Source organism: Aspergillus novofumigatus (assembly GCF_002847465.1).
Source record: "Aspergillus novofumigatus IBT 16806 chromosome Unknown P174scaffold_6, whole genome shotgun sequence".
NCBI classification, from domain to species: domain Eukaryota; kingdom Fungi; phylum Ascomycota; class Eurotiomycetes; order Eurotiales; family Aspergillaceae; genus Aspergillus; species Aspergillus novofumigatus.
In genome coordinates, this window is record NW_020194279.1 from 341,762 (window position 1) to 356,924 (window position 15,163).

The following is a 15,163-nucleotide window of genomic DNA, read 5'->3' on the forward strand; positions in this document are numbered from 1 at the left end:
GTTTAACGGAATCTACGTGTTGCATCTCTTCTCATTATTTTGCTTCCTGCCTTGTTCATCCTCAGATTGGAAGTAACGCCCTCTGCTCGGTCACTGTCTGTCTACCTTGGTAAGTCTCGGAAAGTGCGAAAAACAGTGGGGAATACGAGGCGGGGTAGCTGCCTGGGTATCCTCTATCTTCATATGTTCGAGACCGTTTCTCTGCACACCACTGTCCTCCGATAATTTTCTGTCCTCAGTCGGCTGCAATTATATCCAGCAATTCTATAACGAGAGTCTGAGCAAAAGCGTCCGAGGAACTGTCAAATAGCAAAATGGCGGTTTCTATACGCCCGGCAAGAGAGGCAGATCTAGAGACAATTGCAAATATCGCAGCAGCAGCCTTCAATCCCACCGCAGACGCAATATCCCGACGCCTGTTTCCACCTGACCTCCAACCGACGGACATGCCAGCCGGCGAAGCATGCAGACAATGGCGAGCCGCTCGCAAGACTTCGAGCTTCCACTCTGACGGCACTGCTCTAATGGTAGCCATAGACGATGCTCTGCAAGGGCAGATTGTTGGCTTTGCGCTGTGGGACGTCCCAGTTCCTGCTGACGCTGGCGGTTGCGCACCGCGCCAACCCCAAGAGCAAGAACCAGAACCTGCTGCGCAGGCGCACGCGGGCTTGGACCAGTCCGCATTGGCTGAAATGCGTCGGATTCTAGCTGAAGATGCGCGCGCGCATTTCGGCGACGAGATGAAAAGGACAGTGTGGCGTAGGTGCACCTCACACAGTCTATCTGCGAAGCCAAAGAGTAAACTAATGCAAGCAGCGTAGATCTTGATTATATTGCTGTGGACCCGCGCCATAGGCGGAGGGGTATTGGCAAGATGCTCTTACAATGGGGCGTGGAGCGGGCTGACGCAGAAAAGAGAGACTGTTATCTGGTTGCTACGCCTGCTGGGCGTCCGCTATACGAAGCGGCGGGATTTACGGAATTGGCTACCCTACTGATCTTTGGTGTTCCTCATTGGTCAATGATCAAGAGGTATGTTCCTGTCTCGGGGTAGGTGGGCGGAAGGAGATGGGATAAGGTTCTTTATACGGTGTCTCGCGGAAATGAAGTGCACTGGGGATAATGTTGAAGAATCTCTCAAACCGTTTGCTGCAAGGGCCTTTCATACCATAGCCAGCGTCGATGGCCAGGAAACTGCGATACCCACAGGAAAACACATGAATAGCGACGGAATATTCCTGCCCATTGGCCCGCAAGGGTCGACAGCATTGTCAAGAAGCAAATATGACCTTACTGCTACACCTAATACGCAAGATACTCTCTGGCTACTCTGGTGAAGGATTCTGGCAAATATTTCAATCTATACTTGAGTACTGCCAATAAGCTAATCCAAGCTATGGTGGTTGGGATAGGCGTGATGTTAGTGCTTCTGTTCCTATTGAAATTTCCAGTTATGAAATTGTGGCTCCAAAAAAAAGGACCCGTAAATTTTCCTTTGTGATTAGGTGTATGACTATGGCCAATGACTTGTAACCACCGCCCTCATCTGAGGGGCCACTCCTATGCTTCGCAATACGCAAAGTGGCTGCTGGACCTAGCATTTAGCGTGTCCATTCCCTGTCTACTACTGAAATCTGAGAGCCGCCATTCAGTCTAGAACCCATGAAATAGTGTCCGTTACAAAATTAGTTTGCATTCTCTAGTACACTAGTTATACTAGCCTAGGCTGCTATGCAAAATGTGACTCAACCAGCTACTTATTTAATAATATATGAAATAGGTCCTCCACAACATAATCCACATACCATACCTGTTCATGAATTCGTAATGTCTTCTCAGTCGACAGATGTGAAAGTCAAGTTGACCTATCTCCAATGGCAGTCTATCTACAACGATACACGACCATATCGCATCGCCCAATTCGGCCGCAAAAAGAGAAACGCACAGAAGCCGGCACACAATCTGATATTTCATAAAGGGGACAGCGAAGAACTTATTCGAGATATTCGGGGGACAAAAGAACAAGGCAGGGAGTTCAGCCTTGAAATGAATGGGTTCGTTTATCGCAAGTATCTCTCATCAGCAATGGGGCCTAGCGATTTCTGGAGTGCAGAACAGGTCGAGAAGGTCTTCTTGCCTGAATGTGAAGCTATCATAAGGAATGAGATCAAGGGAGTGGATCAGGTTTACATCTTTGACTGGAAGGTAAGAAGCCGCATTTTATGTTTGATATTATCCGTCTGTCACTAACATCTATCCATGATTTCTTTGATAGCTTAGGAAGAAGAAAAGCGCAAAAGACCGGCAAGCTAAAAATCGAAAATTGCTCAGTCGAGCTCGACAAGTCCATGTAGGTGAGTTGTCTACATAAGTTTCCACCTTCGATCCGTATAAACACTAAATATGTCAAGACACGCTCCTAACTGTAGATCAGCCCCAAACACCCACGATGGAACGCATTCGCAGCCATCTCCCTGAACAGGCCCATCACCTTCTCTCTGGCCGAGTGCAAATGATAAAGTGAGTGAAGAAGAAACAAAGCAAACCCAGCTCTCTAGCCCTAACGGCCTTTTTTTCGTACTTTTCTCTATATTGTGTGCTGACTTGTCTGATTGAATGATTATAGCATCTGGCGGCCAATTAATGGTCCAGTTGAAGAATGTCCCATTGCCGTTTGCGATGGACGTTCTGTTGATACATCGAGGTTAATTGGGGTAGATATCACCCGCGGCCGCTATACAGGCACAGTACAGTATGCACTATATGATTCGGCAAAGCCGTTTCAGTGGTACTATATGAGTAGGCAGAGTGACGAAGACGTTCTATTATTTAAGAGTTTTGACTCAAGCAAGGGGAGTGTGAAATGTAAGTGGCCATCAACCATCTACTTTATCCCATCATCCGATCTTGCCAACAATAAAAAGAGACACATAATCAAAGGGAACATGGTCTAACAAAGAATAACACATTGCTAGATGCCCCACATACATCCTTTCCACTACCGGAGACACCAAATGGGGTACGTTCACGGGAAAGTGTTGAGGTTAGGGCTCTAGTCTTTTTGTATCCAACAATATAAGGGTCTGTATATCCCAAAACGCCATGGACTGTACGATATCTTAAGATGTTGTCCTTGTTATTCTGTGAGAACGAAAAGATCCACATAGATATCGTTTGTATACTCCGAGTGTATAGTGCCTTCGCCCAGAACAGTAGCTTGATTTAGCTCATCTCTATTATTGTATTATGAAGTGCAGTTCCTTCGCTTTCAAGGAACAGGATTCTCGTGTTTATAGAACCAGGTCACATATAAAGTCGTGAGTCACGAGTCACCTCCAGTCTAGAGGCTTTGGCAATCCTTATATTATGCGTCAGGATATGACTCATAGCCAGGGATATTATTAGTCAATATAGGGTCTTATGGCGCAGTATAATGCAGGAACAATGTGCTTGGGACCTATGATTGCATTCCTTCTGAGTAAGGCCAAGGGCACTCACAGCTTGTCCTACTGCTATCACATACGTACTTTTAATGAGTCTTCTTTATTGTCCACATGTAGACATGTCTGACAGCATCGGGCTTCCTAACATCAGACCAACTAGCGTACAGGTAGAGATGCAGTACATGGCACTACGGCTCTATCCCAATCCTTCCGCAGGGCTACGCTCGTATTCCCCGCTCAGCAGCTGCATCCACATGCCTTGCAATCACCGGCACCACACTGATCCTCGCGACTACAGTCGCTGACGCTCTTGCACCTAACCCAGTCCCCAAATCCATTGTTATATGCTGTCCAGCACCAGTGACCAGAGCCGGGCTGAGCGCAGGACTTGTAGCAGTATCCGCCGACACTGCAGCCGAGAGAGTTGCCAAACCAGCAGTCGCGCTTGTCGAGGGTCGTCTCCATGACATTGACACCCTCCGGGTGCTCCTTGCATATCCGGACCGCATCGGCATCGACGCCCTCAGGGAGGTCGGTGACGCTCATAACGCCGAGGTCACCGCAGATTGCCTCTGCAAGATCGTTGGGGAGCCTGATGGCCGAGACGGCGCTGATCAGGCCAAAGTTAGTGATGGCACTGACCAATGTAGTTGTCTTCATATTGGTATTCTTAAAGGAAGCTCCGGGAGAAAAGCCGACAAAGGTAAAGTAAGAGATGAACTGACTGCAGATTTATTTGAAGATGGCGATTGTGTTTTGAGAGTCTTGGAGGCTTTGATGATGAGGGCCCAACGGCTGTTTTTTCACAGGCAGAAGAGAGACCTTTATACTCGCACTCAAGGTGGTCAGAGGGCATAACATACCCTGGTAGAGTAGACTCCGCCAGGCCGCGGACTTGGCAGACGGGATATTGCTATTTCTGAAAGCGGATGACCCCAGCTTCATCAATACAACGGGAAGATAGGCACGAGCACGGCCAACAACACAAACTAATCAGCCTAAAATACCACCCGCTACTCTGGTTTCCGCTCGTCTCAAACAGTAGATTACGCACTCGCTCATGTCGCCTCTGTCATCCATGCGTATGACCTACTACCAGGTATGTATGCTGGCTGGGTTTCAGCTCAAGTGGGTCAGAAAAAGGTCATCATTTCATCATACTAGGATGCGCTTGGCTTCTAACCAGCACTTTGAATCAGTTACATGACTTACATCCGGAATAGTGATGATGCTTGTCAGTGCTGGTGCTATTAATGTTACATCAGGTCACTTGGCGCCAACATAGTTTGCAGCTAAACTATCGACTATGCCTACCTAAGTTATTGTTCGCTAACCAGTACTGAGGCATCAAAACCCTGATACTGCAATAGAGTGGACCATTGATCTCTGTCTAGCTGCCCGGCGGTTTAGGTGCGCGAATAGGCCGTATGTATCCCAAAGGGGTAGTGTGATTCTGCCATATTCATGCCATTATGTTATGTCATAGAATTTGTTCCTGGCAAGTACGCAATAACTTCATACTTAATGGTAAGATAGTAGTTTTATAACGTCTCTCTTGAAGCATGATGAAAAACGAACGAAAATCTTCCAGCCTTGCCTCCGGAATAGATTACCTAGGGTACAATATAACATTGTGCGTTCGACTTGAGCTCCTCGTCTCCCAACGATCCCTGCTATAGCAAATCCTCCGGCGAACCGCTACTCCAACTCCGCACACTGCTCCCTCTTTGCCTGCAAGTAGGCCTCATGACTCTGCTTCACCAGTTTCCGTCTTTCTGCAGCTTCCTCCTCGGTCGGTTTCGTCGGCAGGATACCCGGCGCCGGGTGGAAAAGTGCCTCTTCGCTTGTAACCTTTGTACCGTCAACGTCACGAAAGTCCTCCTTTTGAACCATTCGAGCCATCTGCGGGGGCATATTATCCAAAATTTGTTTGATCTCCTCGTGGTTGAGGCCGCGCGCGTCGATGACCTCGTAGACCCGCGAGAGGGTCCGCAGGACACCGTCCTTGCCGAGGTGGGTGCATCCCCTGCCAGTGGGATCGGGCTTCATATGTTTCGCGAAGTTGGGGAGAGTCTGCAAGTCATCGTGTTAGGGTCTGTGTGCCTGGGCAAACTGGGCTTGGCTGTGATAGAATATGGTTATGGTTCTTTCACAATATCGCTTACCCAGCAACTCATGTTGGAGTGGTATCAGTAGGTTTTGGCGACTGGTGTATCTCAATGAACACCAGTGTCGTTTAAATATAGCTAGGTTAAAGGTATTAATCTTAACGTCCCGCGCCAGGTGGAGTGGGAAGGGGGGCGTTGAGCGCCGAGATGCGTAAGTGTTGTTGGGTTCGGATTTTCGGCCCAAAAAGGGTCTCGGATCGATCTGCGGAGGAGTACAATCTTGGTTACATGCAGACTAACCAACTACCCAGCACAAAGGCGGCCTATTATATTCTATTCTATCCTCCCAGCGCCACTGTTGAAAAATATAAGTATGGATATGAGACCCTAGACTGATGGGAACCATGTCCGAACACCTTTTTAGCCTAGTGGTCTTATATTTCAATAGCCATCCAGTATATTAATAATCCAAAAGTGGCCCCGAGCTGGCTAGTTACGGAAATTGATCACTTGGTTCTGTATGACTGCCGCGCAAAAGGTACAGCGCAAGCGGGATACTGAGAGATTAACCGGAGCGAGAGCCACTTCGTACCAAAAATTATGGAGGAAATGTATAGAGTAGGTTATGATGCATACCCAGTTGCCAATGAACATCATTATCGCAGGTAAAACTAACCGTCTCGGGGGAAAGCGACCCGATTGATCAACAAGAGTAGAAGGCCGAGTAGACTACAGACTAGTACCTCAGCCATGCGGTGTCTAAATTAATTATAATCATAGGATACTGGTAATAATAATGATACTCACCAGAAGCCACTTTCGAATATCGTACAGTGTTACTTGGAGCAGCAGAATAAAACTGGCCGTAGTGACCGAGGCAAGGTTTCTGTGGCTTTCTAAACGTTGAGTTAATATAGTGGTATACCTTATGTTTGATCGAGTGTAAGGCAACATGTTTATTGGACCATAAATCCACCTGCATTGTAAGAAAGTACAAGAGTACCATTCCAACAAAAGGAACCAATTTGAGAACTCACGAGGCAGAAGTACTTCGTTCCCCTCGCAGGTTACTTTCCTACAGGTCAGTAAGTGCACGGTGGTCCGACTAGCCCACGCCCAGCCCCAGCGTCATGCAGTTGGCTTGGGCCATGCTCCTTGATGCAATTATGGTAACGTGATTATCTTATGACTCACTGACTCAGAGGAGATAACTGTTCATTCAGAAAAATTGACAGGGTTGTATACGCACAGACCACTTGGAGCAGAAGTCGATGACAGGACAATATCTACAAAAACGCAAACATCTTAATCTCGATGCTCTGCCGAGGCTCACGATCCATCATGGAAGGATGCTCGAACGCGCTATGCGGCAGGGTACATCCTCCCTCCTCCAACTTGCCACTATCGAACTGCTTGAACACCAGCGGCTCATCACGCTGCTGTTTGCTGAGATAGTACCACTGGTGATGCTTGCTGTATTGCACCTTGCTGAGCTCGTTCCAGCCCTGCGGGAGGACCAGTCGGAAGGGGACGATATCCTGCTGTGGGCTCGTAGACCGCCAGTCACAGACAGCGAGAGGGTCCCGATGAACGGTCTTTAGCGGTCGCCAGACATTGATGATCATGACACGACTACTTAACAGGGACTTGAGGCGCTCCTGATCGGAGACCGTAGTTTCGAGATGCCGCAGCGCACCTGCGACGGTAAAGTCCGTGTGCACGCTGTGTGCGGGGCGCGGTTGTCGGCTAGTTTTGCTTCGTCGGAGGAAAAGCAGCGGATGCGATGAGTAAACGTTATTGTTTCTTTGGCGCCGGTTCTGTTCCATTCGGGATAAGAGGCTGGCATTGCTGTGGTGAAGGGGTACGTACATTTTGCGGACGAGCTCCTCCGACTTGGGGATAAGGGTGTTGATGACCTTTTGCTCGTCGGTCCAGTCATCGAGTTCCGGGACCTCGTCGTGGAAGTACTGGAATCCATGTGTTTCTAGCGTGTACTGGTCCTCGGTTCCGCGGATGTCGTGGATGAGGACGGGATGCTTCGCTCCTTGCGTTTCTATCTCTGCGAACTTCTGCTTTCCGTCGGGTTTAGCAAAGTCGACAATGATTGGCTCGTTGGTGCCTCGCCAGTAGTTGAGCTCGGTTTGTATGTCTTGTTTCGAAGAGGGAAAAATGGTAGTTGTAGTGGTTGCGATCATTGTGTACAGCGCGATGGGAATGGAAATTGAACGACGATGAACAGATGTCTAGATTCACAGAGGCGGCCTACAGAATGGAGTTGGATTAGCGTTCTAACGGCATATTTATACATCTTGACTATGCTCCAGCAGAATCGAACTAATGAAGGAAACGAGTCGATTGACAGCGAACCCGAACACGAAGCCGAACCCGAGTGACCGTCATCCCCAGACTATAACCTCATCAGGAAATGTTTCCGAATACGACAACACGATAAAGCCAAAATGAACATTGCCAGCTTGGCTAGTCAAATCCAAGCTTGAACCCACCCCAGTTCAGCCTTGAGAAGATTCTGAGAGGATCATAGGCAGCTCTAACTGCCTTCATCCGCTGCACGTTGGCTTCAGGAAACCCAGCAAACGGATCCTGCCACTCGCCCGCATCCCCCATGTAGACAAACTCGGAACTAATCCCTTTCTTCCTGTTAATGGCGTGCAGAGACTCGGTTAGTCGACGCGACCACGTTTGCACGCGGATATCGTCAGACGCGAGATCCCAGCCTGTACTGAATTGCCACCCTGGATCAAATATTAGTGATTGCCGTAGCAGGAAATCAGAGCCGTACATATCATGGGCTGTTCTTCCAGACCCCACACGTTTCCGATCCCATTAGTCCTGGCTACTCGCGCTGCGCCTGCTGGGGAAGGGTTCATGACAAAGGTCGGGTAGAGGCCTTGCACATCGGATATCTCATCGACCGCTGTCTTCCAGGCTCGATAAATAGAGTACAGGGTCTCAGGGTCGGGCTGCACGGTGTGATGCGAGAACATGACACTGTGATTGTCAGCATTGCAGACCAAGTTCCAACGAGGAATTCTTCCTACCGGAACATCTGGTTCGGGGTGATGAGTCCCGAAGCAAACTGTTTCCCAGTCGTCACATTGTGCATCTTTGACACGCCAGGGATGGCAGTGAAATTGGCGAACTGCGAGGGAGGCCTGCTAACGCCTTCCTGCACCCCGATCAGCGAAGCAGAAGACACCTTCGTCGTCGCATTGTAACCGATCGTGAAGACGCCCCCTGCCGCGATGGGATTCGGCTCATCAAGCTTGACCAGGTCACATAGCGCTGTGATATAATCAAAGATCCCCGATTCATTGAAGCTCTGAATCGTGGTACTAATGTTTGGAATTGCAAACGTCTTCAGCGTAAACTTTGTCACGATCCCAAAGTTATTCGCGCCGCCTTTCAACGCCCAGAATAGATCCGGGTGCGATGTTGCCGATGCGACGACCTGCGTCCCATTCCCTAGCACCACCTCGTACCGGACGACGTTGTCCATGGCGAATCCGTACTTGTTGATGAAGTAATGCACGCCACCGATAAGAGTCAGGCCTGGTACGCCGATGGTCTTGAGACGGCCGCCGATAGCGATCCGTCCGTAGGGGTCGAGCGCAGAGTAGACGTCGTACCAGGTCATGCCTGGCCCGACATCGATGGTGCCATTGTGGACAGTGAATTGGTCCATTCCAGACAAGGCGATGAGGACACCGTTGTCGATATTGTTGGCTCCGGGGAACTGTCCATGTCAGTGAGTGATTATTGGTAGAGATAGGCATCGTACATTCATGTGTCCACCTCCGCGGACGGCAAAGTGCGCATCACAATGGGTAAGGATTTTCACGGCGTTTGCAACCTCATCAGCGGTGGTTGGGAGGAAGATACAGGATGGGTGAAGGTCACTCCGGACATCCCAGTAGCTGGTAGCCTCGACTGTGTAGTTCGCTGATGATGGGAAGATTAGCTTGTCCGCGTAGGTAGACTCAAGCAGTGCACAGGCGCATGGTGTTCCTGTCGCAGAGACGTTGAAATTAGCTGCCGCCAGCCCAGCCAAAGAGAGACTGAGTAAGCGTAGAGAAATCATTTTTGAGGAAAAATCGGTAGGTGATTGTGTTGATGGTCGATCATTTCCCAGAGAACTAGTGCCTTTTATAGGGACGGTTGCAACATTGAGAATCGTACATTGAAGACAAGTCATGACTGCATTCTCAACTATTAGGACAATAACTTTTAAGATCAGCGACACACAGTCTGCGCCCTGCGTTTCGCTCATGATCGTAGGTGCCTATACCAAATAAACTTCGTCTCGGGTTCGGGTTCGGGTTCGGGTCGTTTCACAGCGTCGATCTTCGTTGGAAGGATCTGCCCTAATTCTGATGGACCAGCCACAAAACTTAAAATATCTCTATTCATAGCTTATTTCTTCGGATAAGTCTCTCAGGCTGCAGTGTTACCGTAGATCCATTGCCTTGTAGGATCCATTCTGAACGATGTCGGATCGGAAAGAAGGACATCCGCTTCTCGTTGAATATGTGGATGCAATTGACCACGGTGTGAGAATAAGGTCGCCTAGGGATTGATACCAGTTACCCTATCGGAATTGAACGATGAAATGAGGCTATGCATTGAGTTTGTTACTCCAAGGTAGACTCATGCATTTCTATGTTGGGATGCCATCGTACCCGAGTACGAACGCGAGATAAGAAATACCTCGACATCTTACTGTATACTGTATATAATTGATAGATTTTTGTATATAAACATCTCACAGCTCAGTGCAATATCCATTATTCTCTCAGCACAACCTGAACTCTCTCTTTGCTAAACAGACAAGATGTCATCTTCCAACGGCTTCGTCCTCTACCACTACGAGCCCTCTCTGCCAGCCGCAATTGTCTTTTCAGTCTTATTCAACATCACAACGCTGGCACATCTATACCAGCGCGTCAAGTCCGGATCAAAGTACATGAACCCATTCATCGTGGGCGGATTCTGTAAGTATCCCAGCAGTTCATCCCACACACCACTGATCATCGACAGTCCAAGTCATCGGCTACGGATGCCGCGCAGCATCACACTTCTTTGAAACTTCCACCACGCTCTACGCCATCCAGACACTTCTGGTTCTGTTGGCACCAACCCTCTACGCCGCATCGATCTACATGATCCTCGGCCGGACGATCCAATTCCTCCACGCAGAACGACAAAGTCCGGTGCCTACGAAATGGATGACCAAGGTTTTTGTTGCGGGGGATATCCTCTCGTTTATCCTGCAGGGAGCTGGTTAGTACCCTCTTACCCTTTGCTAGATATTATTTGCTGACAGCACAGGCGGGGGTGTCATGTCCGCCGGCTCCGCAAATTCCCAGGACATCGGCACGTATATCATCGTCGCTGGTCTTGGTGTTCAGCTTCTATTCTTTGGTGTTTTTGTCTTTGTTGCTTGTGTCTTTCATTTTCGATTCTCTGCTTCCCAAGTTGCAGGCACCTCGGGGAAGGTGCCTTGGGCGAGGAGCTGGAAGGGTCTGCTCTGGATGCTGTACCTTGTCAGCGGACTCATCCTCATCCGAAGTGCGTTTCGGATGGTGGAGTTTGCGCAGGGATTTAATGGGTATCTAATTCGTCATGAGGTCTTCATGTATGTGCTAGATACGGCGCTGATGTTTGTTTTGATGGTTGTGATGAATGTGGTTCACCCTTCTGGTGTTCTGGGTAAGGGGAAGGGTGAGGAGGTGGAATGTGAGACTCTGGGGGCTCGAGGTAGCGACGCGGAGAGAGGGGTCTAGATGGATTGGATTGTCGTTTTAATATGGTTTGCTTTGTGATGATGTGTTTATGTGATATTGGGTTTGAATTTCCGAGAAAGTGTCGCATTCAATATACGGGGTTTCTATCTTTACCAAGGCTCAACGTGAATAAGTCGGAAGAAGTAAGGGCTATTATTATAGGGACTACAGCAGGGTATACTGCATAAACAATAGTCGCGATTGATAAAGTGATATCTATCAAGGCCGCCACCCCAGTTGTTCCATCGGCCACTGGATCCAAGTGCGATGCTCTTGGTCCAGCAACCCATGGATCCGAGAAAGTAAATGTACACTCCACCCTCCAACCACCACATCCACTCCAACCGCCGGAGCAAGGGACAAAAGTACCCGAATATCACCAGCGCCACATATCGCTGCTCCCGAAGGTAAGTCAGAAACTCCTCCGATACCCGCAGCAGCCAGACAAAGACATCCCCGTCTCCCAGACCCCGGTATCAGACCACAGCGCATACGAAACCCTCATTTCCTGGATTGCTCCCAGGTAAATCTGCAGCTCATGCTGGTCTTTGACCTCTTCTCGGACCAACTCCTCCAACTCGTCCATGAAGGCTTGCCTCTGGATAGGGAGAGTGGTGTGATAGTCAGATCGGCGCTGCCGAATACTCAGAAACGCCGCCAATGGTCCTGAGCGGAGTACCTCCTGCGCGTATTCGACTATTGTGCCCGTTCCGCGGAAGAGGACCAGCCACTCGGAGATTCGTCCCTGCTGGAAGAGAAGCAGGTCGTCGAGCTTGCGGGGCTTGGCGCAGGAGAAGAAGCTAGTGAGGATGGAGAACAAGAAGACTGCTGAGCTGTTCTCGTTCATGAGCTGTGTCATGTTCGAGGTCACAAATTTCAAGGCCACGCTGTGATGGTGCTCTGCCTGAGACACGTAGAATTGTTTTTGTGTCGGTCGTAGGTAAGCCATGTGGAGGGCGGAAATGGCTAGCATCGCCCGCAGCGTGTAGTGGGCACCAAATCCGATCTGCGGTGCGTCGATCCGCCAGAAGGTTTGCAGCGCTGGATGTCGAGAGAATGTGTAGGCTGTTGATGTAGAGAAATGATGCAGGAGCTCGAGATCGTGCACTGCTAGGTCTGAAGATGCGCAGCTGCATAGGTTTGAGGCCTGCGGAGATGTCCCTTCACTCCTTTGAGATTGCGCAGGACTTCCTCCACTTGGGAGGGAATAAGTGCAGTCTACTACGTGTTTGCTGCAGTTTCTGCATGTCGGCTTGGCTTCGTCACACTGTACGGAGCGTTAGTCGAGTACTATGATGCAGGCAAGCAGAAGAGTATGATACTTTGATCTTCCTGGCCTTGCATTGCTGGCATCCATGCCGTGATTTGCGATGCGTCCGACGGCCTCTCATGGGCAATGTACTTGCCATCTTGCCACTACTCTCCTGTTATAATAATAGATGAAATCAACCGGACAGTGATAAAGTTCAGCTGAGAGACGGATGAATCACGAGGCAGCTGTCCCTGCATGAGAGCGGTGGCAAGCAGCAGTATCAGGCCACGTGGTCAGTGAACCCTAACCCCAATCCTGGCTGTTTGTAGTCTCATCAGAAGACATCTGGGTCAAATTTGTCTTTGAAGGCAAGTATATAAAAGAAAACAGTCTGTTTGTTTTAACAGTACTATTCATCGTTTGGATGTAATCTGGTACATGGTCAGTGTGGAACAAAAGAAGAATCGGAGAATATATATCCTGAAACATAAATATTCCGGTTAGTCTATCGGTATCAAACTAGCTAGGTATTAGGATCAATAAAGAGCAGTCATGCACCCAGCCGAGTCCTGTAAACAGAACCTTTTTCTGACTGAGTAATGTAAAAGAATCGAAGCAATGGTTAATATGCCATCTTTCACCAACCTTCCCCTACAACACCACCACCACCACCACCACTAGCCCATCCAGACTAATACTTCCCTCTCTCTCCATCCCTCCACTTCAGCATCCTCAACCAGACAAAAGCGGCAGCTCCGGCGGTAACCATAACCGCACTGAACAGCTCCGCCTTCCAAAACACCCCCTCTCCAGATCCAACAGCGCCCCAGCAATCGGATTGCCAATCAACAGCCCCAGCCCGGCAAACGTGAAGCACATACCCATCCGCGTGCCCACAATACTCATATTCGGACTCAGACGGGCCACAATCGTCGGCGGCAACGAGACAATCGCCCGGAGAAAAACCCATACAGACACGCAAACACGATCGTCCCCCAATGTTCTTGATTCCCATCCAGGCGTACGCGAGGATCGCCGCACTCAGACCCATGGGGATGATGGTGTTGAGAGAGCCGAACCGGTCGGCCACCAGACCGGGGTAATACGACCAAAGACCGACGTGGCATTGAGGATGGCGATGATGTAGAAGGCTAGGTCGTCGGTTGAGTGGACGACGTTGGACATGTAGGTGGGGAGGTAGAAGAACGGGAAGTAGAGACCGACGAAGGCGCAGAACAGACCAAAACTGAAGATTAGGAAGGAGGCTTCTTTGAAGGCGGACAGGTCGAGGAGGGATCTGGCTTGCTTGGGGGGTGGAAGGCGCATGCGCATCACGGCAAGGGAGATGCACAGTCCGCCTAGGGCGATGAAGCCGATGATACGGGTGGTCCAGCCGAAGCCGACGGAGTCGATGAGGTTGCGGAAGATGATGGGGTATATCACGGAGCCTGGCTTGGTTAGTGTATGCTTGCATTTTAGTTTTAGTGACAAAGGACAGACATACCAATGCTTCCTCCCGACGCGGTGATGCCCGTCGCCACGGCCCGCCGCGTGGTAAAGTAAGTAGCCACGATAGCGATGCTAGGCAGGAACAAGAACGCACAACCGATTCCGACAGCGACTCCATGAGCCAGAAAGACTTGGTAGTACTGGTCTGACAAGGAAGTCATCATCAGACCGAAAACCACCAGGAATGAGCCAACGGCTATCATGGTCTTGAGGTACCCTTGTCGAAGACTGGACCGGCAATGACTCCAACCAGGAACAAGAGAAAGCCCTGGACGGTGCCAATCCAGGAGATGGACGAGGGAGAATGACCATGCAAGAGATCCGTTTCATAGTAGGTCTGGTACACGCCAAAGGTGTTGACCACGCCCCTGGAGATCGGTTAGTGGCACGAAAGTCAAACAGGAGTGTTACTCAATATCTTACCATGAGTTGAAGAAGAGAAAAAAGGCTCCAACAACTTGGAGCCATGCCATCCACCCTCCATTTGGAGGAGGAGGGGGAGTCTGTGGCTTCTCCGCTTTCTCTACCGCTGTCTCCTCAACAGGCAGTGTGGATGGAGGAGACGACCCTTCACTGCGATTATCCGGAGTAGCAGCAGCCGAAGCAGTCATGATGAGAGAAACGCTGACTGAATCAGGAAGGAAAGCACGTCAGCCCAGTGTTGGATAGACTCATTTTCCCTCGAACAGACAGGAGCCAGCCCTGTATCTATATGTCTTTTTGACAACAAAGAATACACGGTGAGCAGATGTGATACACCAACCCAACTGATTAATAATGCAATAATTTGATCAGCCGGTTAGCCGGCACTACGACTGAATGGTGCAATAGTAATTCTTTATTAGGATGATTCGATCCATTTCCATGCAGGGGATGCGGGCGCATCTGCTTCCCGCCAACACACTAGATTGGCTGATCATTCCGACTGGGCGTCGCCTTAACTCGTGTTGGGCCCATCAGATCAGCCCCGATGCAACGCAAAGATTCGCCCATGCGGCGCCCTCCCGACCTGGCGTTCAGGGATAAAGATCCTGCCAAATCCTTCGCTCC

At 49.7% G+C, this 15,163-nt stretch overlaps 7 protein-coding genes across 7 annotated transcripts; 2 read left to right on the top strand and 5 right to left on the bottom strand.

Annotated features, from left to right (window-relative positions):
* Positions 1–314: 314 nt before the first annotated feature.
* On the top strand, positions 315–1,054 carry P174DRAFT_374869 (GNAT family N-acetyltransferase; the record flags this gene model as incomplete). The annotated part of the gene is made up of 2 exons (XM_024822595.1): positions 315–759; positions 822–1,054. 2 exons carry the CDS (start codon positions 315–317, stop codon positions 1,052–1,054), a joined length of 678 nt encoding a protein of 225 aa, XP_024680038.1.
* Positions 1,055–1,827: 773 nt separating this feature from the next.
* Positions 1,828–3,056, top strand: P174DRAFT_462005 (uncharacterized protein; the record flags this gene model as incomplete). Its single annotated transcript, XM_024830079.1, has 5 exons — positions 1,828–2,205; positions 2,276–2,354; positions 2,412–2,520; positions 2,627–2,858; positions 2,976–3,056. The coding sequence occupies 5 exons, from the start codon at positions 1,828–1,830 to the stop codon at positions 3,054–3,056; spliced, it is 879 nt and encodes a 292-aa protein (XP_024680039.1).
* A 605-nt stretch (positions 3,057–3,661) lies between these two features.
* P174DRAFT_462006 (uncharacterized protein) lies at positions 3,662–4,103 on the bottom strand (the record flags this gene model as incomplete). Its single annotated transcript, XM_024830080.1, has 2 exons — positions 3,662–3,790; positions 3,852–4,103. The coding sequence occupies 2 exons, from the start codon at positions 4,101–4,103 to the stop codon at positions 3,662–3,664; spliced, it is 381 nt and encodes a 126-aa protein (XP_024680040.1).
* An 887-nt stretch (positions 4,104–4,990) lies between these two features.
* On the bottom strand, positions 4,991–5,900 carry P174DRAFT_392669 (uncharacterized protein). The gene is made up of 2 exons (XM_024823565.1): positions 5,609–5,900; positions 4,991–5,516 (listed from the first exon to the last, which is right to left on the bottom strand). Exons 1-2 carry the CDS (start codon positions 5,618–5,620, stop codon positions 5,142–5,144), a joined length of 387 nt encoding a protein of 128 aa, XP_024680041.1. The 5' UTR covers positions 5,621–5,900; the 3' UTR covers positions 4,991–5,141.
* Positions 5,901–6,837: 937 nt separating this feature from the next.
* P174DRAFT_462008 (uncharacterized protein) lies at positions 6,838–10,534 on the bottom strand (the record flags this gene model as incomplete). The annotated part of the gene is made up of 7 exons (XM_024830081.1): positions 6,838–7,297; positions 7,421–7,700; positions 8,056–8,304; positions 8,352–8,560; positions 8,611–9,305; positions 9,351–9,627; positions 10,506–10,534. The coding sequence occupies 7 exons, from the start codon at positions 10,532–10,534 to the stop codon at positions 6,838–6,840; spliced, it is 2,199 nt and encodes a 732-aa protein (XP_024680042.1).
* Positions 10,535–11,546: 1,012 nt separating this feature from the next.
* Positions 11,547–12,790, bottom strand: P174DRAFT_452759 (Zn(II)2Cys6 transcription factor domain-containing protein). Its single transcript, XM_024829109.1, has 2 exons — positions 12,675–12,790; positions 11,547–12,619 (listed from the first exon to the last, which is right to left on the bottom strand). The coding sequence occupies exons 1-2, from the start codon at positions 12,759–12,761 to the stop codon at positions 11,765–11,767; spliced, it is 942 nt and encodes a 313-aa protein (XP_024680043.1). The 5' UTR covers positions 12,762–12,790; the 3' UTR covers positions 11,547–11,764.
* Positions 12,791–13,078: 288 nt separating this feature from the next.
* Positions 13,079–14,669, bottom strand: P174DRAFT_443444 (MFS general substrate transporter). The gene is made up of 7 exons (XM_024827828.1): positions 14,537–14,669; positions 14,330–14,481; positions 14,109–14,309; positions 13,711–14,052; positions 13,553–13,607; positions 13,407–13,517; positions 13,079–13,380 (listed from the first exon to the last, which is right to left on the bottom strand). Exons 1-7 carry the CDS (start codon positions 14,584–14,586, stop codon positions 13,296–13,298), a joined length of 996 nt encoding a protein of 331 aa, XP_024680044.1. The 5' UTR covers positions 14,587–14,669; the 3' UTR covers positions 13,079–13,295.
* Positions 14,670–15,163: the final 494 nt, after the last annotated feature.